We start from the raw sequence: 25,903 nt of genomic DNA, 5'->3' as shown, positions 1-25,903 counted from the left end.
GCGTTCAGGTCCAAAAAGTCACTTTCTGACCACTTCTTCCATAGGCAAACATATATGGAAAGTTTTGTTTAAATCAAAAGGGAAGTTGTCAAAAATTGAGTGAATTCAAATGGATTTACCAAGACACAGGCATACAGACAGAGGGCTAAAAGTATTGATTGATTTACCCTCGACTGTTATCCAGGCGGGCTCAGAGGAGATGGTCAAGCCATGGAACTCTACCTCACACCAGTACTTCCCTGCATCCTGCTGCTGGACAGACTTCACACTGAAACCACCCGGACAGACAGACACTCAGTGATTCCCCTAGTACTTTACATGAGATGCTAAATAATGCACATTTCAAAATGATAGAGGGGAGACCCATTAGGCAACATTTAGGTAAAAGCCCATCACATAATTGTGTAGGAGAAGAAAAAGGACAATAAAACAAAGATAAATAACCTCGAGGATATGTTGAAAGATGGAGTAGGACACTAACTAATTGGATCAATGAACTAGCTTGGGGCAGGAGTACACTGTGCATTTGTGTTAGAAGTCACTCAGGAAACCATTGACAGGCCATATTCACGCATAGGTTTGGTACATTACTTTCTAAACGTAATCCGTTACAGTTACCTGTCCAATTGTAATCAGTAACGTAATCTGATTACATTCAGTTACTTTTAGATTGCTTTCCCCTTTAGAGGAATTAGAAGAAGACAAAAATGTGTGTTACAGATTGATTTATCCTGCAATATATGTTGTTCAATGTTAAAGTTTACATAGCTGGCCATATATGGATGTTACATTTTACTTTATGAGTTGGTTATGTAGGCTTCTTCTAACCCATCGCTTTCTACTACATATAATAATACGATTAAATTATATCTTTACATTTAAAAAAAAGTCTCAGAATTCCAGTCATTCCAATAATGTTTTACCCCTTGATCTTCAAGAATAGGACTTAGAAATATGGTAGTATAGATAAGCCAAATTGTTTTACCTGAGCATGACCTCAAAACTAAGGACTTATTAGCCAGCGCTACTCTGTTGTTTAGGATTTTTGTTGTCATGGAGGACTGATTGGGCTCATTGATTTGAGTTGAAAAATAGATGCTGCCTCATGGAATGGCATGCTTTGAGCACTACTGAAAAGTGCTATTTGCATTTGCTATCGGCCTATTGTTACCTTTTTGTTGGTGACACTTTAATATCTTGATAACATGCAGCTGTTTAAAGAGCAAATCCCCAGAGGAAACCATAACAAAATGGATGCCCCGCCTCTGTTTTGGTAAAAAGATGAGGGATGGGCCTGGAGAAATGTAACCACTCTCAGATTAATAGACAGCGCTATGGATGCAAGGACTGTTTTAACCATGTTATGAGGCTATACAGTGTTTGTTGACATTTACAATGTTTACAAACATTGGAGTAAAACAAGCTTATATTTTGGGTTCTGATGTGACAGTTGAACTAAGCTCATGAGGCATTTCTAAGTTATATTATTCAAGAATCAAAGGATATATAAGTTATAAATCCAAAAATGGATGTAGCAACTACAAATTGCCCCTTTTTAATCCTATCAAAAGTGTGTGAGTTTGAGCATGTGTTCATTAGGCCTATGGATTCTTATTTTTTTATTATCAGGGTGAATTTGTTGAGCAATAAAAGCCCCATTTTATTCCATAGGCTTGGATCTGCACTATGCAGCTGTTGCAAGAGTGCATTTTTCACTGGCTGTCCACTGGTTTAAAAAAAACAATGATTGATAGGCAGTTTAAACTTCTTGAATTCAACCATTATTGGGTTCAAATACACGTTTAGATTTGTGAACAGCCACCCACAACAACCACAATACGTAAGGCGCAAATAGCTGCGTTGTGATTCACATCAATGCGCTATGTAGATATCAATAATAAGTGATATCCGTATCGCTGTAGACTACACCACTCCTGTCATCCTTACCTCCAAGCGTTTATTCAAGTTGGATACTCTTTGGATGCCGACAGCAGTCGCACCATTGGAAGACATAGCATGGACTGTAGCCTACAAAAGCCTATTCCTGTTCTTTTCCCACGATCCATCGAACACATTTGGGGTGTCATCATAGTGGTCTCTGACTTGTGGTCAAACTCACTCAGGTGGAAGAAATGTAAGATGTGCGCCCTTTTTCCAATGCTGATTTGAATGTCATTGAGAAAACAGAGAAGCGTCAAAGATTTCCCACAAACATCCTTTCTGAATTTAAAAAGTAATCTAGTTTTTCAAAAGTATCTGTAATCTGATTACATTATTTTTGCTGGTAACGGATTACAGTTACCTTTTTTTGTAATCCGTTCCTCCCCACCCTGCCCACTTCTGACACCAATCGTCACTAAACTCACCACTCCAACCAATGAAGGACTAGTCACTAGACCATAGAAATATGATAGAAATGTAGAATGATTTATATCTATCACATCATTCTAGTTCTTTAGACTAGATACAGCATATGGTGAATGTCCCTGGTATCTAGGACATTCGTGTCTGTGTGATGAGCAGGAAACAGGAAAAATGTTTCAGACTTTAGAGAGTTAAAACTGAAGACCTTTGCGCTTCAGTGCATGAGATGAACAGAAACGGCTACCACTGGCGATGCAAGTTCACTTTACCAGCAGGTCCAGCAGTCTGCCTCGAGCTTTACGTTACACAGACGCATGCAGCTGACTGCATTACAATCCACCCTGCCCCTCTTCAGGGTCTGGTTTACGGTAAGGGTAGACCCCTTGCTGTCTCCACTCCAGCCATGTTATTTACAGTTTTTTTCTTTTTCTGAAAGGGATAAAGCCTCCCCAAGCCAATTATTAAACCTCCACCCAACACCACCCAAAACCTGCTGAAATCCTGTAAGTTCTACTCTGCCATATTTAGCAGACCTGCGTTAAAAAACAATCTGAAATAATTCGCTTGAATAAGCTTACCCATTGCAATTTGAACCAATAGAAATTCCCAGAAGTGCAAACCCCACCTACATGGCATTCCAGGCAGGCTAAAGCAAACACTAAGTATTTGAAAGATTTAAAATAGTATTTAAACCCAGGTCTGATGTTGAGCCTCTTGGTGGTAAGGGTAGGTAACAACACATCCACCACGCTGATCCTCAACACAGGGGCCCCTCAGGGATGCGTGCTCAGTCCCCTCCTGTACTCCCTGTTCACTCATGACGGCACGGTTGCATCACTGCCTGGTATGGCAACTGCTCGGCCTCCGACCGCAAGGCACTACAGAGGGTAGTGCGGACGGCCCAGTACATTACTGGGGAAAAGCGTCCTGCTATCCAGGACCTCCATACCAGGTGGTGTCAGAGGAAGGCCCCCAAAAAATTGTCAAAAACTCTAGCCACCCTAGTCAGACTGTTTCTGCTGCTGCGTGGCAAGCGGTACCGGAGTGCCAAGTCTAGGTCTAAGAGGCTTCTAAACAGCTTCTACCCCCAAGCCATAAGACTCCTGAACACCGAATCAAATGGTTACCCATTTGACTATTTGCATTGCCCCCCCCCCCCCCCCCCTTTACGCCGCTGCTACTCTCTGTTGTTATCATCTATGCATAGTCACTTTAATAACTCTACCTACATGTACATATTACCTCAATTTCCATCAATTAACCGGTGCCCCTGCACATTGACTCTGTACTGGTAGCCCCTGTATATAGCCTCACTTGTTATTTTACTGCTGCTCTTTAATTATTTGTTACTTTTATTTCTTATCCGTATTTTTAAAAAACATCGTTGATTAGGGGCTTGTAAGTAAGCATTTCACTGTAAGGTCTACACCTGTTGTATTCGGCGCATGTGACTAATATAATTTGATTTGAGTCAGAGAGGGATGAAGTCTGCTCGTGTAAATTCAGTTACATTGTCAGTCTGCCTTAAATCCAGTTTTTAAGGCAGACTGACAACATTAAATCCAGTATTTAAGGCAGACTGACAACAACATTAAATCCAGTATTTAAGGCAGACTGACAACAACATTAAATCCAGTATTTAAGGCAGACTGACAACATTAAATCCAGTATTTAAGGCAGACTGACAACAACATTAAATCCAGTATTTAAGGCAGACTGACAACAACATTAAATCCAGTATTTAAGGCAGACTGACAACAACATTAAATCCAGTATTTAAGGCAGACTGACAACATTAAATCCAGTATTTAAGGCAGACTGACAACATTAAATCCAGTATTTAAGGCAGACTGACAACGTTATTGAATTCACACAAGAGCAAAGACTTTTGAAGGATTAAAAAAAAAACAATGCTTTAAGTTACAATTCATGTTATTTGACCAGCTTTATGATTAAACTTAGAAGCACTTTCTCTGACTTTTCAACTAACTGGACAGCTACTAATCTCCTGAAAAGCTGATCTGGTGATGGTGAGCTCAGTGCTTTGCAACACCCCAAGTAAAGGTTAGTTTGCTTACGATAATGATGATGCTTTGCAAAAACAGCCTCCAAATGATTTCTGGTGAAATGTCAAATCCAATTTCTCTCTGTGCTTAGGTACTCTACTCCATCTGGTAGAACTATCTGTACCCGTCTTACCAGCCTAAACAATGATTAGAAATCTAAACTGAAGCATTACTCACCAATCCTTGCTCTTCCCACAAGAGCCAGAGTGACAGATAACAAGATAAAAGTCCAACATTATGTTCTCACAATAAAGTAGGAGACTGAACCAAAGCGCTGACCTGTGGAAGGTCTCCCAGTGGTGTTGCTCGATGGGGATGTACATCTGGTCCGTGCTGTACAGCTTCTCCCCGTCCTTCATCCACACGATCTCCGGCTCACTCAGGCCCTCGATGCAACAACCCAGGCGAGCCATGTTGCCTTGGGTTACTGTGAGGTTGGTGGGGTTCTTGGTGAACAGGAGTCCTAGAAGTCAAAGGTCAGGTCACACCAGAGTTCAATGAGTCACTGATTATTAGCCTAAGTTCATTGTGGTTGTTTCTTCTTCACTAGGGGTCCTTCACTACTTTAAAATGGCGTGATGTGGAAGACAAGATAATGGATGGGATCTAAGGCTACGTCAAACTCCAACACACAAGCATTAGTCAGCATTACAGGAAAACTAGCTGGATACCCCTGAAAAGGTAGCCTACAAAATGGTAAAGGGCAATTGCATGGTAACAATTGCTGCAACTGACTTTTCACTTAAAATGTATGCCAAACAAAAACCATTGATTTCAAAGTTTAAGAAACCACACAACTGAACATTTTACAAAACCACATTTACTGGAAGAACTGTGCAGATGTAAAAGTTTGGTCACAGAATTTCTGTAAAATCCTTTTTTTATGTGACCACATTTTCCAAAAACTCTTAAATATCTGCTCTGATTCAAAGATGTCGGCAAAAATAATGGAGAGTCAGGTATGGCATGAAAGCTTGAGTTGTAAAAATATATTTTGGTTATTGAACTACAGTAAGTGACGTGGATTTACACCCGGTAACAGAATTGCCGTAATGAAATTTCATCTTGGGTCCCTGATCTTTACTACACAGAAATGCATAATTATGGATATGAATTTCATTTTCTTCATGGTGATGTATTCTAAATACGCACACAAAAGGTAGAAATATACAATATCCTCTTTTGCATATTTGGGAATTATTCTATACACTGGCTATTATTTTAATGTGCTCCGCCATCAAACAAGACCAAATTCGGTTGGTCCGGACCAAATCTGAACCAATCATAGATGTTAATGTTTCACATGTTTTTACATAAAAGTACAGCACAGTAGAGTTCAGTACAGTACACTATAGTATTCTGTAGTGTGCTCTACTGTGTACTGTACAACCATTCCATTCTTCTCTACTGTACAGGACTATAATCTACTTTTATTTACTCTACTGAACCATACTAAACTTTGTTGTACTGTACTGTGCTGTCCAAACTTATGAAACATAGACGTCGTATTAAGAAACACTATAGATAGAATGAAAGTAGTGTAGAAACCTACCAAAAAAAACTATTGGGCAACAACAAATCCAATCCCTTTTAGACAACTTCCTGGACAAAACGTTTTACTGCAATAGCGAATGTGTAAACTTGTTAGTAGAAAGTCTAAACTGTATATTTGACCTTTCAGCTTCCCTATCAAATCTAAAAATGTCAAGCAGACAACCTAAGAAAATTAACAATGACAAATGGTTTGATGAAGAATACAAAACCCTAAGAAACAAATTGAGAAACAGATCCAACCAAAAACACAGAAAACCTGGGCCTGTGCCTTCACTATGGTGAAAAACTAAAACAAAGAAATACACTAAGAAAAAAACAGTGGTGTAAAGTATTTAAGTAAAAATACTTGAAAGTACTACTTAAGTTATATTTTGGGGTATCTGTATTATTTATAGTTTTGACTACTTTTACTTCACTACATTCCTAAAGAAAGTTATGTACTTTTTACTCCATACATTTTCCCTGACACCCAAAAGTACTTGTTACATTTTGAATTTAAAATGTAAAAAAGTTCAAATGTAACCTTTATTTAACTAGGCAAGTCAGTTAAGAACAAATTCTTATTTACAATGACGGCCTACCAGGGATTGTCTAATTCACACACTTATCAAGAGAACAACCCTGGTCATCCCTACTGCCTCTGATCTGGCGGACTCACTAAACACATGCTTTGTTTGTAAATAATGTCTGAGTGTTGGAGAGTGCCCCTGGCTAGCCATAGATAAAAAGAAAAAGGTGCCATCTGGTTTCCTTAATAAGGAATTTGAAATTATTTATACTTTTACTTTTAATACTTAAGTATATTTCAGCAATTACATATACTTTTGATACTTAAGTATATTTAAAACCAAATACTTTTAGACTTATACTCAAGCAGTATTTTATTGGGTGACACACTTTTACTTGAGTCATTTTCTATTAAGGCATCTTTACTTTTACTCAAGTATGACAATTGGGTACTTTTTCCACCACTGAGAAAAAAGATAAATAAATAAATCAGCTCAGTGTAATTGAAGAATCCAACCACTTCTGGGAAAATTGGCACACACTGAACAACACAAAAGCTACATATCCAAAATGGAGATAAACCACTTCTCAAATCTTTTCAGCTCTATAACAAAAGAACAAACAGCAAAAACATGTACACCACCATTCAAATGTTTGGGGTCACTTATAAATGTCCTGGTTTTTGAAAGAAAAGCACATTTTTTGTCCATTAAAATAGCACCAAATTGATCTGAAATACAGCGTAGACATTGTTAATGTTGTTAATGACTATTGTAGCTGGAAACAGCTGATTATTTATGGAATATCTACATAGGCGTACAGAGGCCCATTATCATCAGCCATCACTCCTGTCTTCCAATGGCACGTTGTGTTAGCTAATCCAAGTTTAGAGGAGAAAGAAACGCACACCTATTTAGGCGAGGTGCTGGCTAGCGGAGTGGAACACTTAAATAAATAAAAGGAGAGACGCACAAGTTTATCATTTTAAAAGGCTAATTGATCATTAGAAAACCCTTTTGCAATTATGTTAGCACAGCTGAAGACTGTTGTTCTGATTAAAGAATCAGTAAAACTGTCCTTCTTTAGGCTAGTTGAGTATCTGGAGCATCAGCATTTGTGGGTTTGATTACAGGCTCAAAATGGCTAGAAACATATACCTTTCTTCTGAAACTCATCAGTCTATTCTTGTTCTGAGGATTGAAGGCTATTTCATGTGAGAAATTGCCAAGAAACTGAAGATCTCGTACAACGCTGTGTACGAGATCTTCACAGAACAGCGCAAACTGGCTCTAACCAAATTAGAAAGAGGAGTGGGAGGACCCGGTGCAGAACTGAGCAAGAGGACAAGTACATTAGAGTGTCTAGTTTGAGAAACAGATGCCTCACCTGGTCCTCAACTGGCAGCTTCATTAAATAGTACCCGCAAAACACCAGTCTCAACATCAACAGTGGAGAGACGACTCCGGGATGCTGGCCTTCTGTGTTATTTTTCCCATCATAATCTTTTCTTTTTATTGGCCGGTCTGAGATATGGCTTTTTCTTTGCAACTCTGCCTAGAAGGCCAGCATCCCACAATCGCCTCTTCACTGTTGGTATATATATAACTTTACTTGTTACTTCTGTGAACTTTCATTATCCTCCCTCCTCCTCAGTGAGAGAAATTATAAAATATCTTACAGATATGTGGGTTTTTGGTAATCTAATTACAAGACAGAAGGCAATGTTTCTTAAACATACAGAAGGCAGATATGTTATCCTAAAGTAAATATAGGCCCAAGTGTAGATATTAGTTGGCAGGGGTCTTTTACCTCAACATTAATGTGTTTTGATGTATTTCTAATGCATTTGAAGACTTTATCTGGTAGATGTTTTCTAAGACTCCTTTTCCATCTGATTGACAAAAAAAAAAATCTAAGCCTTTGCTTTAAAAGTCCCCCACAAACTAAAAATCCCCACAAATTATTCAATGTGTGTCCAAAAATGGCACACGTGCAGGACTTTTATTTTGACACGAGGTAAGCAGAGAGGAAGTTGGTCTACATCAGACACCATGTTTGGAAAGTCTGTTTAATAATATGATCTTTTAGATATTTTGTCTCAAAATTCCCCCCATCATAATGACCAAGCGTCCTGCCCACCTGCACAGTGAGTTGAAATTGAATTGTGTTTCATTTCTGGCTTCCCGCTGACTGTTTTTTTTGTGCAACCCTATACAATTTGGAGCAATACATTTGTGTTGCTAAAAGCAGGTAAATGAAGCCCTACCTTAAATTCTACAAGCAGAGTGAAAGTTATCATTATAGTGAATCTCCAGTCCACTGATTTTACTACCATATTGCTTTAAAAGGGGGGTGGGGAAAGACGTGGGTCAAATAGCCTACATAGGCCTATGGAAAATACTTGGGTCAAATGCATACTGTAGGCCAGGGCTCCCCAACTGGCAGCCCGCATTTGCCCCCCCCCCCCCCCATGTAAAAAAAAAATATATATACACATTTTTAAAAAACAATTGGGGGGGGACATAAGACTGTAAAAACACCAGGAAATCAACTACAAGTGATTAAGTAATCTGTTACCAAGTATTCCCACTCATAATAGATAGACACGTGATCTTATACAAACGTAAGCAAGGTTTGAAATGATTATGTTTTAGTCAAACATTATATCTGTTTGGGCTTTTTGCAGTCTACAAATTATTTGTAATTGTGTCGACCATCCACTCCAGAAATCAAATCGACACCGCGACTGAGTCTAGTTGATGATCCCTACAAGGCCTATGTAAAAATAGTCCCCTTTTAAATATTTGGAGCCAATGTAATAGTCCCAAAACAGCAAAGCCGAAAAATCAATTAAACATCTGAAATACTTGAGTATTTCTCCGAATGTTTTGGACCCAGGTCTGGATGGGGAATAAGCAAATTACCTAATTTTAGGAAGAAATGTGTGCCCATCCCTGGCTATGATCACTCTTCCCTTGTCATTATGCCCTATTAAAAAACGTTGTTACAAGTCATACTGTAACTTTTGGAGAGCGAAAACCCCACACTAGCACTCAATTGTGTGCAGAACAACTAAGCGGTGGACTTGGTCCCTTGTTTTGGACTATCAACCCATGAAATAACATCGATCGTTGTTGACAAACACGCTAAACCGAGTTCAACAGACTAATCAAAGTATAACCTAATTAGAAATTCCTGAGAAGTAGTCGTGCAGTCAAGGGATAATTATTCAAACTTACCATGGATTGCTCTACTACTTTGTGCCAAGAAGAGTATGATCCAAAGATAAATGGTCATCTTTTCAACATCTGGTTCACAGTTTGAGCCTCTTTTTCACAAATATACGAATTCCGAAGTTTTGAACAGTCGAAGCCCTGCGCTACATGTCCCTTCGGGCAGTGGCTCCAAAGTAGGTTTCCGCACCAGAAAGTCACTACTTTGAGATTTATAGGGAACAATTCACCCAGGCGCGATGATACAATTCACCAAGACCGAAATACCAGTAAATTCCTGTCCGGGATGATAAACAAAGTATATGTTGTTTTCTTTCCCCTCATTAAGTAACCGACCACACTTCTTTCGATACGTTGACGTGGACTCCGTCTAGGGTGATTTACACGTTGTTTTTCTAGCCTCCTACCACATCAGGGGTGTATTCATTACGTCGGTTGAATTGCAACATAAATCCTTTACTCCAAACGGAAAACGTTTAACGAAAACGAGTTTCCATTGGACAAATTGAGTTAGGTCCCCCGTTTGCTTCCGTTAGAAAAAACGTTTTGCAACAGAATTATCGTAGTGAATAAGCCTCTGGACAAAACGCTCAATGTCCTGAGGAATGTCAACGTGCATGACCGCCGCCTAGGGAGAGAGCTCGAGAAATACGATTCTCAGTAATGTGATATAATCACACTTTCAAAAAACATTTTCACAAATGAGTTTGAGTTAAATTAGGAAAATGGTGAGGATGTGTTCAACAGATCAACTGAAGATAATAAATAATACAAATCAAGTCGAAATAATAAGACTACCAATAATTTCATAATAATATAAAAGAGTATGCTTGCTAAGAGTCGAATGGATTAAACAAAGTATCAAAATCTGTTCGTGTAACACCTATTGAACCTACAGCGACACAGGCAATTGTATAGGCATTTGCATTTATTATATTTCATGGGAGAATTTGTAATGAGTTGCAGGGTATATTAGGTTACTGCATGTTGTACACAAAAATAAGGTTGTGACAATCTGATGTGAAGTGGTCTGAATACTGTACACTCACACAAAGCTAGGATGGCAACAAAATCGGATCCGATTTAAGGGAGAAAAAAACTCAATTGAAACATTAAATAGAAACATTAAATAATAAACGCAGTAAAATAAAACATTAAAGTTGGGTAATTGTACATACATTTGTTAGTACTGTATATTGACATAACTCATGGAGAGTATTCTGTTACAATTCACTTACATACATACACTTGATGTGAAGTTATATTTCTTGTTAATGACAGCCGGTTGCAGCTCTGATCAGCAACACTGATTAGGAAACGGATATGGTCCTCTGTGAGGTTGTCGTCAATCTAGTAATACAGGTTGAGATGCAGAGGCCTTAGCCAGATGAAATGAAGAGGACCCATTAACACATGTTTGCGGGTCAAAATGAGAAAAGTGGAGGTGGTAATATTTTCTGTTTATCTGATATAATCACACTTTCAAAAAACAATTTTGACAAACGAGTTAAGAGTTAAATTAGGAAAATTGTGAGGATGTGTTCAACAGATCAACTGAAGATAATAAATACAAATCAAGTCCAAATAATAAGACTACCAATAATTTCATAATAATATAAGAGTTTGCTTGCTAAGAGTCGAATGGATTGGTTTACATTAACGCTGTGCTTTTCTTCATTCTTTCCCAGCATCGCAAAAAATAAGCTCTGGTCCCGCGTGTTATGTGCGGCTTGCAAATGCGGAACCTTCTTCAACGGAAAATAAATGACCAGGACCCTAGCACCAGAAGAATTGGACTGCCCATTCCAGATCCACAGAATAAGCAAGCCTCTGTGCATAAAGGAGTTCTCTCATTCTGGGTCTATGTAGTGCACTAGTTTGACATTCTGTTACTCTGTACTACAGCTTTCATTCACTTGCTGCCCACCGCCACGGGTACTATCTCTTACAGGCAAAAAAGTAACACTTAGGCAATCTACACTGCAATTTACCCCAGCCAAACCCTCCCCTTAACCCGGACGAACCCGGACGACGCTGGACCAATTGTGCACCGCCCTATTGTACTCCCGATCATGGCCGGTTGTGATAACAGCCCGTGTTCGAACCAGGGTCTGTAGGAACACCTCTAGTATTGAGATGCAGTGCCTTAGACCGCTGCGCCAGTAGAGACCATTTTAGCCCAATGTACAGTCGTGGCCAAAATTTGAGAATGACACAAATATTAATTTTCACAAAGTCTGCTGCCTCAGTTTGTATGTTAGCAATTTGCATATACTCCAGAATGTTATGTAGAGTGATCAGATGAATTGCAATTAATTGCAAAGTCCCTCTTTGCCATGCAAATGAACTGAATCCCCAAAAAACATTTCCACTGCATTTCAGCCCTGCCACAAAAGGACCAGCTGACATCCTGTCAGTGATTCTCTCGTTAACACAGGTGTGAGTGTTGACGAGGACAAGCCTGGAGATCACTCTGACGTGCTGATTGAGTTCAAATAACAGACTGGAAGCTTCAAAAGGAGGGTGGTGCTTGGAATCATTGTTCTTCCTCTGTCAACCACGGTTACCTGGAAGGAAACACGTGCCGTCATCATTGCTTTGCACAAAAAGAGCTTCACAGGCAAGGATATTTCTGCCAGTAAGATTGCACCTAAATCAACCATTTATCAGATCATCAAGAAGAGCAGTTCAATTGTTGTGAAGAAGGCTTCAGGGTGCCCAAGAAAGTCCAGCAAGCGCCAGGACCGTCTCCTAAAGTTGATTCAGATGCAGGATCGGGGCACCACCAGTACAGAGCTTGCTCAGGAATGGCAACAGGCAGGTGTGAGTGCATCTGCACGCACAGTGAGGCAAATACTTTTGGAGGATGGCCTGGTGTCAAGAAGGGCGGCAAAGAAGCCACTTCTCTCCAGGAAAAACATCAGGGACAGACTGATATTCTGCAAAAGGTAAAGGGATTAGACTGCTGAGGACTGGGGTAAAGTCATTTTCTCTGATGAATCCCCTTTCCGATTGTTTGGGGCATCCGGAAAAAAGCTTGTCCGGAGAAGACAAGGTGAGCGCTACCATCAGCTCACTCAATTTTGCCTAAGAACACAGCCATGAATAAAGAATGGCACCAACACATCCTCCGAGAGCAACTTCTCCCAACCATCCAGGAACAGTTTGTTGACGAACAATGCCTTTTCCAGCATGATGGAGCACCTTGCCATAAGGCAAAAGTGAAAACTAAGTGGCTCGGGGAACAAAACATTGATATTTTGGCTCCATGGCCAGGAAACTCCCCAGACCTTAATCCCACTGAGAACTTGTGGTCAATCCTCAAGAGGCAGGTGGACAAACAAAAACCCACAAATTCTGACAAACTCCAAGCATTGATTATGCAAGAATGGGCTGTCATCAGTCAGGATGTGGCCCAGAAGTTAATTGACAGCATGCCAGGGCGGATTGCAGAGGTCTTGAAACAGAAGTGTCAACACTGCAAATATTGACTCTTTGCATCAACTTCATGTAATTGTCAATAGAAGCCTTTGACACTTATGAAATGCTTGCAATTATACTTCAGTATTCCACAGTAACATCTGACAAAAATATCTAAAGACACTGAGGCAGCAGACTTTGTAAAAATTTATATTTGTGTCATTCTCAAAAATTTGGCCACGACTGTACTATAAGCATAACCTGCTTTGGTTAAATAACTAAAGACAACATTTCAGTCAGAAATTAGTAGCTAAGTATTCAATATGCAATGTATGAATATCATTAAAGTGAGTGCACTGTCCATCGTTCACATAGTTCTCTGTAACCATCAATGGTGACCTGTTGTTTTCATACGCAGTCCTGTAGCATGCTCTCGATCAGTCCTTCTCTACAGTGGTCCTTCTCCGTTGTAACCTGTTGCCGCAGCAGTGCAGAAGCCATATTTACTGTAGTACGCCACAACCATTTAGAGAGGGTGCTTGAAGGTAGATCACAAGCTGGACTCAGGGGGATGCCCTCTTTCTATTGTTCAGGCAAATTTCTTTTTGGTTGCAGTGAAGCGCTCCATGTACTGTGGGGTAAACAACAAATTAGATTAACAATAGGCACATCTGAGGCTGCGACACCACGGATAAAATGAGAACTATGAGATACACCCTTTGAGTAAGAACTGAATGGTGGTCTAATTTGAGTATGATAATAGGCAGGTGGTCATATTTAATGGTTGGGGCTATATTTGACTACAGATTATGTCAAGTGCAGGGATTATGACTGAAAAAGAATAGCAGTCTGAACCACAACTTTCTTCAGTTGATCCTCCTCAACACTGAACAGGAAATCACATTATTGTTTAGCTAGACCACCACTCTTCAGAAACAGTACGTCAACATTACGTCAACCATGGGGAGGAAAGATATTTAAAACAGTCAAGTTTGAAAACGCATGAGCTGTTTTGTTTACAATAGATATTAATGACAGCATAGAGCAGTAGCTTGACTGTTTCTTGCTTTAACCTTGATCATTCATTTAGCAGCGGGCTGAATGTCAAAGAAACAAGCATCTGTTTCACGACTCACCTTCTCATACCCTTCCAGGTCACGCATATTCTTCACCTCAAACAGGTTGCCCTCCACAGAGAGCAGGGACACCTGGGAGGTGGTGAGGATGGACACAGGGATGGAGGTGAGCTCCAGACAATTCTCCTCCAGTCTCAGCACCTTCAGCCTCTGGCAGGTGGACACCTCTGCAGACACCACTGAAATCTGGGATCATCATTTATATACACAGAACAAAAACATAAAACGCAACATGTGTTGGCCCCATGTTTCATGAGTTGAAATAAAAGATTGCAGAAATGTTCCATATGCACAAAAAGCTTACTTCTCTCAAATTTGGTTTACAAATCAAATCAAAGTTTGTCACGTGCGCCGAATACAACCGGTTTAGATCTTACAGTGAAATGCATACTTACAAGCCCTAACCAACAGTGCAATTTTTAAGTAAAAAAATAGGTATTAGGTAAACAATAGATAAGTAAAGAAATACAAAATAAAAATAAAAGTAAAATGACAGTGACAATAACAGTAGTGAGGCTATAAACAGGTGGTACAGGTACAGAGTCAATTTGCGGGGGCACCGATTAGTCAGGCTAATTGAGGTAATATGTATGTGAATGTATACTTAAAGTGACTAAGCATAGATGATAAACAGAGAGTAGCAGCAGCCTAAAAGAGGAGTTGGCGAGGGGGGCGGGACACAATGCAAATAGTCCGGGTAGCCAATTGATTATCTGTTCAGGAGTTTTATGGCTTGAGGGTAAAAGCTGTTGGAAAGCGTTTTGGTCCTCGACATGGTGCTCCGGTACCGCTTGCCATGCGGTAGCAGACTATGACTGGGGTGGCTGGAGTCTTTAACAATTTTTAGGGCCTTCCTCTGACACCACCTGGTGTAGAGGTCCTGGATGGCGGGCAGCTTAGCCCCAGTAATGTGCTGGGCCGTTCGCACAATCCCCTGTAGTGCCTTGCGGTCAGAGGCCGAGCAGTTGCCGTACCAGGCAGTGATGCAACCAGTCAGGATGCTCTCTATCGTGCAGCTGTAGAACCTTTTGAGGATCTGAGGACCCATGCCAAATCTCTTCAGTCTCCCGAGGGAGGATAGGTTTTGTCGTGCCCTCTTCGACTGTCTTGGTGTGTTTGGACCATTCTAGTTTGTTGGTGATGTGGACACCAAGGAATTTGAAGCTCTCAACCTGCTCCACTATAGCCCCGTCGATGAGCATTGGGGCGAGCTCGGTCCTCCTTTTCCTGTAGTCCACAATCAACTCCTTTGTCTTGATTGCGTTGAGAGATAAGTTATTGCCCTGGCACCACCCGGCCAGGTCTCTGACCTCCTCCCTATAGGCTGTCTCGTCGTTGTCGGTGATCAGGCCTACCACTGTTGTGTCTTCTGCAAACTTAATGATGGTGTTGGAGTCGTGCCTGGCCATGTAGTCCTGGGTGAACAGGGACTGAGCACGCACCCGAGGTGCCCACGTGTTGAGGATCAGAGTGGCAGATGTGTTGTTACCTACCCTTACCACCTGGGGGCAGCCCATCAGGAAGTCCAGGATCCAGTTGCAGAGGGAGGTGTTCAGTCCCAGGATCCTTAGCTTAGTGATGAGCTTTGAGGGCACTATGGTGTTGAAAGCTGAGCTGTAGCCAATGAATAGCATTCTCACGTAGGTGTTCCTTTTGTCCAGGTGGGAAAGGGCAGTGTGGAGTGCAATAGAGATTGCATCATCTGTGGATCTGTTTGAGCTGTATGCAAATTAGAGTGGGTCTAGCGTTTCTGGGATAATGGTGTTGATGTGAGCCATTACCAGCCTTTCAAAACACTTTATGGCTACAGACGAGAGTGCTACGGGTCTGTAGTCATTTAGGCAGGTTACCTTAGTGCTCTTGGGCACAGGGACTATGGTGGTCTGCTTGAAGCATGTTGGTGTTACAGACTCAATCAGGGACACGTTGAAAATGTCAGTAAAGACACCTGCCAGTTGGTCAGCACATGCCCGGAGCACACGTCCTGGTAATCCGTCTGGCCCAGCGGCCTTGTGAATGTTTACCTGTTTAAAGGTCTTACTCACGCCGGCTGATCACACAGTCGTCCGGAACAGCTGATGCTTTCATGCATGCCTCAGTGTTTCTTGCCTTGAAGCGAGCATAGAAGTGATTTCAGCTTGTCTGGTAGGCTCGTGTCACTGGGCAGCTCACGGCTGTGCTTCCCTTTGCAGTCTGTAATAGTTTGCAGGACCTGCCACATCCGACAAATTCCACAATGTAGAAAATAGTACAAATTAAGAAAAACCCTGGAATGAGTAGGTATGTCCAAACTTTTGACTGGTACTGTAGATTAGATTAGGTACCTGGTTAAAATTGGCGCACTATATCTATTAGCTGCTAAAGCCACTTTATATCACTCAAAATGTCAAGCTTCTGCCTAACCCTAGGAAACTTTTTTCCACCTTCTCCCCACTCCTTAATCATCCACCCCCTCCTTCTCTGCGGACAACTTTGTCAACCACTTTGAAAAGTAGGTAGGCGACATCCGCTCCTCATTCACTCAGCCTATTGAGTCCACCGGTCCCACTCACACAGAACCTTATACCTTGATCTCTCTCCCCTCTCTCCAGATGAAATCCTGCAACTAGTGAAGTCTGGCAGCCTGACAACCTGCCCACTTGGCCCTATCCCCTCCTCCAGACCATCTCTAGAGACCTTCTCCCATTCCTCATCCCTGACTACTGGCTGCGTCCCCTCTGACTTCAAAATCCCTCCCTTCCTCAAGAAACTAACACTCGACCCCTCTGACATCAAATACTACAGACCGGAATCACTTTCTTATTTTTCAAAAAAACTTGAGCGTGCCATCTCTGATAAACTCTCTCGTTATCTCTCTCAGAACGATCTTCTTGACCTTAACCAGTCAGGCTTCAAAATGGGTAAATCAACCAAGACTGCTCTTCTCCAGGTCACAGAGGCTCTCCACACTGCCAAAGTGGACTCTCTCTGTCTGATGGTTCACAGTGCCTTTAACACTGAACTATCAGATCCTCATCTCCACCCTCTCAGGGCTGGGCGTCTCAGGCTCTGCACACTCTCGGATTGCATCCTACCTGGCAGGCCGCTTCTACCAGATGACATGGAGAGGAGCTGTGTCTGCACAACGTACTCTCACTACTGGTATCCCCCAGGGCTCGGTTCTAGGCACTCTCCTCTTCTCTCTATACACCAAGTCAGTCGGCTCCGTCAAATCCTCACATGGTCCTTCTTATCATTGCTATGCAGATGACACTCAACTACTTTTCTCCTTCCCCCTTCTGACACCCAAGTGGTGACACGCATCTCTGCGTGCCTGGCAGATATTTTAGCTTGGATGTTGGCCCTTCCACCCCAACAAGACAGAGCTGCTGCTCTTCCCCCCGGTGGAAGGCCTGCCCAAGATTTCACCATCACGGTTGACAACTCCACGCTGTCCCCCTCCCAGAATGCAAAGAACCTTGGCGTGACCCTGGACAACACCCTGTCATTCTCTGCAAACATCAAAGCAGTAAATCGTATCTGCAGGTTCATGCTCTACAACATCCATAGAGTATAACCCTACCTCACACAGGAAGTCGTGCAGGTCCTATTCCAGGCACTTGTTATCTCCCGTCTGGACTACGGCAACTCGCTGTTGGCTGGGCTCCCTGCTTGTGCCATCTAAGCCCTGCAACTTATCCAGAACGCCGCAACCCACCTGGTGTTCAACCTTCCCAAGTTCTCCCATATCACCCCGCTCCTCCGCATACTCCACTGGCTTCCAGTCGAAGCGCACATCCACTACAAGACCATGTTAATTGCCTAAGGAGCAGCAAGAGGAACAGCCCCTCCCTACCTTCAGGCTATGCTCAAACCCTATACCCCAACCAGAGTACTCCGTTCTGCCACCTCCGATACCTTGGCCCCACAACCCCTACGGGAGGGCAGCTCCTGCTCAGCCAAAGCTCTTCACTGTCCTGGCACACCAATGGTGGAACCAACTTCCGGAAGCTAGGACAGCAGAGTCACTGCCCATCTTCTGAAAACATGTGAAACCCTACCTCTTCAAAGACTGCCTTAAATAATCTCACAGCACCCCTCATCTCCTTTTGTGAACTTACACTCGCACCTGACTTTTTCCCCCCGTACTAGCACTGACTTTGCTGATAGCTAGTTAATTGAGGAAAAATGTACTTACTATGACTGGGATATTTGGTTGTCTTAAGATAAATACACTAACTATAAGACGCTCTGGATAAGAGTGTCTGATAAATGACTAAAATGTAAATGTAGGGAATACACAGCTCTACATTTCGATGAAACATGGTGAAGCCCCAAAATTGCCCTCCTTGGAAGCCTGTGTTTCAGACATAAGGAAGTGGATGGCGGATTTTTTTAAACTCGGAAAAAACAGAGATGCTAGTTCTAGGTCCCAAGAAACAAAGATCTTCAGTTAAATCTGACAATTAATCTTGATGGTTGTACAGTCATCTCAAATAAAACTGTTTAAGACCTCGGCATTACTCTGGACCCTGATCTCTCTTTAGACGAACATATCAAGAATATTTCAAGTAAAGCTTTTTTCCATCTTTGTAACATAGCAAAAAAAAATCAGAAACTTTCTATCCAAAAATGATGAAGAAAGATTAATCCATGCTTTTGTCACTTCTAGATTAGACTACTGCAATGCTCTACTTTCCGGCTACCCGGATAAAGCACAAAATAAACTTCAGTTAGTGCTAAATACGGCTGCTAGAATCTTGACTAGAACGAAAAAATGTGATCATATTACTCCAGTGCTAGCCTCTACACTGGCTTCCTGTTAAGGCAAGGGCTGATTTCAAGGTTTTACTGCTAACCTACAAAGCATTACATGGGCTCCTACCTATCTGTCCGATTTGGTCCTGCCGTACATACCTACACGTACGCTACAGTCACAAGATGCAGGCCTCCTTACTGTCCCTAGAATTTCTAAGCAAACAGCTGGAGGCAGGGCTTTCTCCTATAGAGCTCCATTTTTACGGAATGGTCTGCCTATCCATGTGAGAGATGCGGACTCAGTCTTGACCTTTAAGTCTTTATTGAAGACTCATCTCTTCAGTATGATTTGAGTGTAGTCTGGCCCAGGGGTGTGAAGGTGAACGGAAAGGCACTGGAGCGACGAACTGCCCTTGCTGTCTCTGCCTGGCCGGTTCCCCTCTCTCCACTGGGATTCTCTGCCTCTAACCCTATTACGGGGGCTGAGTCACTGGCTTACTGGTGCTCTTCCATGCTGTCCCTAGGAGGGGTGCATCACTTGAGTGGGTTGAGCCACTGAAGTGATCTTCCTGTCTGGGTTGGCGCCCCCCTCGGGTTCATGCCGTGGGGGAGATCTTCATGGGCTACACTCTGCCTTGTCTCAGGGTAGTAAGGTTGGTGGTTGAAGATATCCCTCTAGTGGTGTGGGGGCTGTGCTTTGGCAGAGTGGGTGGGGTTATATGTTGCCTGTTTGGCCTGGTCCGGGGGTATCGTTGGACAGGGCCACAGTGTCTCCCGACCCCTCCTGTCTCAGCCTCCAGTATTTACGCTGCAATAGTTTGTTGGGGGGCTAGGGTCAGTCTGTTATATCTGGAGTATTTCTCCGGTCTCATCCGGTGTCCTGTGTGAATTTAAGTATGCTCCCTCTAATTCTCTCTCTCTCTCTGAGGACCTAAGCCCTAGGACCATGCCTCAGGACTACCTGGCCTGATGACTCCTTGCTGTCCCCAGTCCACCTGGTCATGCTGCTTCTCCAGTTTCAACTGTTCTGCCTGCGGCTATGGAACCCTGACCTGTTCACTGGACATGCTACCTTGTCCCGGACCTGCTGTTTTGGACTCTCTCTCTACCGCACCTGCTGTCTCTAACTCTGAATGACCGGCTATGAAAAGCCAACTGACATTTACTTCTGAGGTTCTGACCAGTTGCACCCTCTACAACCACTGTGATTATTATTATCTGACCCGGCTGGTCATCTATGAACGTTTGAACATCTTGGCCATTTCTGTTATAATCTCCACCCGGCACAGCCAGAAGAGCACTGGCCACCCCTCAGAGCCTGGTTCCTCTCTTGGTTTCTTCCTAGGTTCTGGACTTTCTAGGGAGTTTTTCCTAGCCACTGTGCTTCTACATCTGCATTGCTTGCTGTTTGGGGTTTTAGGCTGGGTTTCTGTACAGCACTTTGTGACATCGGCTGATGTAAAAAGGGCTTTATAAATACATTTGATTGATTGAATAAATATGGTGCCATTTGAGATGCACCAATAAACACCTGATTACCTGGTTCTGGTTGAGATTGATCTCAATGGCCTGCAAGGCCGCCACCTCAGCAGGCACCGCCTGGATGTGGTTCTTGGACAGGTCCAGAACGTCCAGGTGTCGTAGGGAGCCAAGGCCAGCAGGAAACTCCCGGAATTTGTTCCCTGACAGGCTGAGGGTGCGCAACGCTTTCAACTGTCCTACAGTGCTAGGGAGCTGCGTCAGGTGGTTCCCGTTCAGCAAAAGAGTCTCTAGTTTCTTCAGCTTTCCAATTTCATCTGGGAGACTTGCTGTGTATACACAAAACACACAACACACACACACACACTTAATATATAGCCTAGCTAAAGAGATTGATTGAAGCAGATGAACACACAATAATCAATGTGCATAATGGTCATTCATTATTCAGTGAAAGCAAAGTTTAGAAAATTTGTCAACGGATGCTGTCGTATGACAGACGGTAACATTGAGGATGCAACAACCACTTACTGAGTTTATTACAGTTTAAAGTCAGACTCTTCATCTGAAGGAAGTTTCCTATGGCAGCAGGTAGCACTTCGATCTTGTTGGAGGACAGATCTACAGTCCGTAGGTTTCCAGTCAACCTCTGGAGCTCCTCGGGGAACTGAAATACATTAGTGGCAAAAAATACATACATTCAAACCGTCCAAGACAAAAACCACAACTGAATGGAATTCAGCTAAATAAACAAAGCACCAGTTGTGTGGACATTTTAACAGGCAGACTATAGGATGGGCACTGTGTGTGTGTGTGTGTATGACTGTTACCTCGGGAAGACCTTTCCCTGTCAGCTGAAAGATCCCAGTTTTCCGTGAATTCTCCAGATGGGCTTTGATTGCATTGTTCCCCATCTTTGTTGTAGTTACCCGGTGATGCAGTCCTCCTAAGTGATGGTCTTCAACTCGACAGTAAGTCACAAACTTGTAATTATCTAGCCTATTATTATGATGGTGGTGCCAGATAATGTGGGTCTGCCTGCTACTTGGTTTTCAGTGTAGCCTCTGAAAGAGACCATTAATACAAAATCAATCACGGCTGTAGGCCTCTAGGCATTAGCTGACAAGCAAGGAGAGAAGGATCATGAGGTCCGAAGTTGGTTAGCCACGGCTGCTAGCTATCTTACTACTGTCTGAGGCAAACTTTGAGACATTCATGCAAATGATTGACTTTAGAAGTGCTCTGTCTATTAGCAGCAAAGGGTAATATATAGGTCTGTACTTTCAAATACAATTTTCCCAAATTATGATAAATATTAAGAGGATAATGTTAGCATAGCTAGCGAGTAAGACCAACTGGGATTTGTTTACAGTAGTTTGCTAACTGTTAACGTCACTTACCTTGCGAGCTGATTTGAAGTCCTTCTCGTGCAATACGTGTCTGCAAATGGTAACTAACATATTAGGAACATATAACTATGGGGATTGTTGGACTTGTCAAAGCTAAACAATTAGCTAGTCGCCTAGGACGTACTGTAGCTAATCCTGCTTCTCGAACAACAACAAACATGTCGCTGGGAAGCTTGTAGTGATGGGTCGTTGGCGAACGGATCTTTTGGATGCATCAGTAAAAAAGCCGTTCATTTGGCTCTCAGATTTGCATACTGGTACTACTGCTTTTTGAGCGTCCATCTGGTTTATGCAGATTTTTTGTTGTTGTTGTATTGCGTAAAAAAAATCGAATAATTTGGTCAGTAAAAAAAGTATTTGAACGCGAATTTCACGATTTGACATAATGGTAGCCTACCTTTTGGGCTTTACATTGGATATTTGCATTTTCTTCATGGGTCTAGAACTTCTAGGTCGATGTTTAATATTGCAGAGGGATTATTGTTTTTTGATGTCGGTTTGTATTTGACTATTAAAAAATAATCCGATTTCAGTTTGATTATTTAATGAAATAATGACGTTACAATGATTTTATAGCTTTTTTAATAGGAATTCCTAAACTAGAAATAGTGAACATTCATTGCCAAAGCATTGAAAATATTCCATTGTCTCTGTCAGGTACATATTGGGTAGACATCAATAGAAAAATATGAAATAATTAAAATATCAGTTGGGTATATTACTTATATTTGATTAATTATTTTTAATTCCTTAAAGTAATCATCTCTGCTCAGGCAGTAGCAGTCAGCCAGCCAGGCAATCTAACGTTATATGCTCCCCATACTGTAATACCCAATACTCAGGTTATGGATGTGTCACTGTAACCTTAAAGGTCCTCAATTATGTCGCTATTGCCCTTGATTCTAAGCAATGTTGTGATGCTATTTTTATTGACTAGCCAAAGCTTTTGATACGGCAAACCATTCCATTCTTGTGGGCCGGCAGAGTATTGGTGTCTCTGAAGGAGTCTTTGGCCTGGTTTGCTAACTACCTCTCTCAAAGAGTGCAGTGTATAAAGCATGGATTCAAACTGGTGAGGGCCCAAAAAGGTGATACTTTTTTACACTGAAACATGCAAAAAATATCCCTGCTATGGTGGATTAAAAAAAATAAAAAAATATCAGCTTTAAAATGCTAATTTCTTATGACTTAGGCTGGATCCTTTCTTGAAATGCAGGTTTTAACTAATTAAATAACAAAGAATATGATCTACATGATCAGTCTGTGTGTAAAATAGAAAGTGGTTCATGTGAACCTAGCTCGCAGCTAAAAAATATAAGGAAAGCAATCCAATGTTATTTGGTGCCTAGACTTTACTGCAAATGGCACAAGTCCAGAGAAAAAACAATACACTAATATTACAGTTAGCCATGACAGCCTTTATAATAGGGGCGTCAAGTAGGCTAGTGGTTAGAGCATTGGGCCAGTAACCGAAAGTTTGCTGGATCGAATCCCTGAGCTGCCATGGATCAAATCCCGGAGCTGACAAGGTAAAAATCTGTCGTTCTGCTCCTGAACAAGGCTGTCATTGTAAATAAGAATTTGTTCTTAACTGACTTGGTTAAATGAAAATATAATAGAACGCTTGTGACCACACACATCTAAATATTACACTTGGGATAAAAACATCTTAAAGTAGAAATAGAATGAAACAGGCATTCTATTTGTGCCCTATTATAGTGGCCACTATAGTAGACATCGATCAAGTGAACCAAAAAAAATTATGCTCACTGAGTAAAAAATGTAATCTCCCTCACTCACACACAAGTGTTACTCTATGTCAAGTTCAACACAACAAAAGCAATGTCTTATTACATTGTACACTTTCTGCCTGTGGACATCTGTTCTACAATGTGTCAGCAGCAGAGCATGAGACCCGTTGTTGGCATAATTGATCTCTTTCAGGCAGAGTACACCAGGCATACCCCATTTTATCCACTGTATTGAAAAAGTGAGAAAGAGGAAAAGTGTGTGGTGTTCCTTTCACCTCAAATAAAAATTGTATTGGTCAAAAACACATAGTTAGCAGATGTTATTGTGAGTGTAGTGAAATGCTTGTAGCGGCATTCAGTTTAAACTAGGCCCAGTTCCAGCTAACGTTACATTTCATCCCTGAATCCACTTGTTTAACAAGCAATGCCTCATTTTCACCTGATTCTCATGTAGGTAACTTATTTTCGATTCAAAATGGCGAATTTCGCCGAAAGGTGACTAGTTTGCATCCCTGATAAAGTCAGAACATCTGCTGTCTCAGCCACTGCCTGTCACCAAGGGAGTACCCCAAGGCTCAATCCTAGGCCCCACGCTCTTCTCAATTTACATCAACAACATAGCTCAGGCAGTAGGAAGCTCTCTCATCCATTTATATGCAGATGATAGTCTTATACTCAGTTGGCCCCTCCCTGGATTTTGTGTTAAACGCTCTACAACAAAGCTTTCTTAGTGTCCAACAAGCTATCTCTGCCATTAACCTTGTTCTGAACACCTCCAAAAGAAAGGTCATGTGGTTTGGTAAGAAGAATGCCCCTCTCCCTACAGGTGTGAATACTACCTCTGAAGGTTTAGAGCTTGAGGTAGTCACTTCATAAAAGTACTTTGGAGTATGGCTAGACGGTACACTGTCCTTCTCTCAGCACATATCAAAGTGCAGGCTAAAGTTAAATCTAGACTTGGTTTCCTCTATCGTAATCGCTACTCTTTCACCCCAGCTGCAAAACGAACCCTGATTCAGACAAACTAACCCTGATTCAGATGACCATCCTACCCATGCTAGATTACGTAGATGTCATTTATAGATTGGCAGGTAAGGGTGCTCTCGAGCGGCTAGATGTTCTTTACCATTTGGCCATCAGATTTGCCACCAATGCTTCTTATAGGACACATCACTGCACTATACTCCTCTGTAAACTGGTCATCTCTGTATACACGTCGCAAAACCCACTGGTTGATGCTTATTTATAAAAACCCTCTTATGGCCTCACTCCCCCCTATCTGAGATATCTACTGCAGCCCTCATCCTCCACATACAACACCCGTTCTGCCAGTCACATTCTGTTAAAGGTCCCCAAAGCACACACATCCCTGGGTCACTTGTCTTTTCAGTTTGCTGCAGCTAGCAACTGGAATGAGCTGCAACAAACACTCAAACTGGACAGTCTTTTCATTCAAAGACTCAATCATGGACACTCTTACTGACAGTTTTGGCTGCTTTGCGTGATGTATTGTTGTCTCTACCTTCTTGCTGTTGTCTGTGCCCAATAATGTTTGTACCATGTTTTGTGCTGCTACCATGTTGTGCTGCTGCCATGTTGTGTTATGTGTTGCTGCCTTGCTATGTTGTTGTCTTAGGTCTCTGTAGTGTTGTCTCAGATCTCTCTTTATGTAATGTTGTCTTAGGTCTTTATTTATGTAGTGTTGTCTTAGGTCTCTCTTTATGTAGTGTTGTCTCTTGTCTTGATGTGCGTTTTGTCATATATATATTTTAATTCCAGCCCCCATCCCCACAGGAGGCCTTTTGATAGGCCGTCATTGTAAATAAGAATTTGTTCTTAATTGACTTGCCTAGTTAAACTGTTAAATAAAACATAGAAATACTGTCTTTAGTCATCTTATTTAGCTAGCCTGCCTATTGTACTGCAGAGCTGTCTGACGAAATAATTGTACTAGTTCTTCAAAGTAGATAAGGTATACTTTCACGAACTGTCTGTCCCTTTCGTCGTTGTGTTGTGTAGGCTAAATTCACCTCTCATGTGGTCTGTGTGTATTTTACAGAATTTAGCAGGCGTAAATGTGTATCCGTCCAGAGATCTGTGAACAATGACGAGACGATCATGTCTAACAATGGGAGTCGGTGTCCCAAAAGCGGAAGGCAGGCGACAAGCTCAGGTCCAAAATAAACCCATAGAAACGCATTGGGCTTATTTTGGCAAGAGTAAAACCTCTGGAAAAAAATGGCGCAA

General features: G+C 41.9%; 2 protein-coding genes across 2 annotated transcripts in view; both read right to left on the bottom strand.

The window, feature by feature from the left end:
• The window catches only part of LOC115172331 (tyrosine-protein kinase receptor TYRO3), a 31,403-nt gene extending 21,195 nt beyond the window's left edge, over positions 1 to 10,208 (bottom strand). Inside the window, exons 1-3 of the mRNA XM_029729693.1 lie at positions 9,731 to 10,208; positions 4,710 to 4,893; positions 168 to 268 (exon numbers count right to left, since the gene is read on the bottom strand). Of these exons, the coding sequence (XP_029585553.1) occupies positions 168 to 268; positions 4,710 to 4,893; positions 9,731 to 9,788 (343 nt within the window). The 5' untranslated portion in view covers positions 9,789 to 10,208. The remainder of the gene's footprint in view (positions 1 to 167; positions 269 to 4,709; positions 4,894 to 9,730) is intronic.
• Positions 10,209 to 13,338: 3,130 nt separating this feature from the next.
• Positions 13,339 to 22,283, bottom strand: LOC115172329 (leucine-rich repeat-containing protein 57). Its single transcript, XM_029729690.1, has 6 exons — positions 21,897 to 22,283; positions 21,327 to 21,560; positions 21,028 to 21,163; positions 20,557 to 20,825; positions 14,281 to 14,466; positions 13,339 to 13,775 (listed from the first exon to the last, which is right to left on the bottom strand). The coding sequence occupies exons 2-6, from the start codon at positions 21,408 to 21,410 to the stop codon at positions 13,734 to 13,736; spliced, it is 717 nt and encodes a 238-aa protein (XP_029585550.1). The 5' UTR covers positions 21,411 to 21,560; positions 21,897 to 22,283; the 3' UTR covers positions 13,339 to 13,733.
• Positions 22,284 to 25,903: the final 3,620 nt, after the last annotated feature.

Source organism: Salmo trutta, chromosome 33, assembly GCF_901001165.1.
Source record: "Salmo trutta chromosome 33, fSalTru1.1, whole genome shotgun sequence".
In the NCBI taxonomy this organism is placed as follows: Eukaryota; Metazoa; Chordata; class Actinopteri; order Salmoniformes; family Salmonidae; genus Salmo; species Salmo trutta.
Note: the sequence above shows the minus strand (reverse complement) of the source record. Positions and strands in the feature narration are given on the sequence as shown.

What these genes read in the sequence shown, in the direction of transcription:
- LOC115172329 (XM_029729690.1), bottom strand. Translation starts at nt 21,410, where the DNA reads ATGGGGAACAATGCAATCAAAGCCCATCTGGAGAATTCACGGAAAACT. An exon ending in TTTAAACTGTAATAAACTCA is followed by an intron (nt 20,826 to 21,027) that starts GTAAGTGGTTGT and finishes GTGTATACACAG; the next exon opens with CAAGTCTCCCAGATGAAATT. An exon ending in ACCTGGAAGGGTATGAGAAG is followed by an intron (nt 13,776 to 14,280) that starts GTGAGTCGTGAA and finishes TTTACCCCACAG; the next exon opens with TACATGGAGCGCTTCACTGC.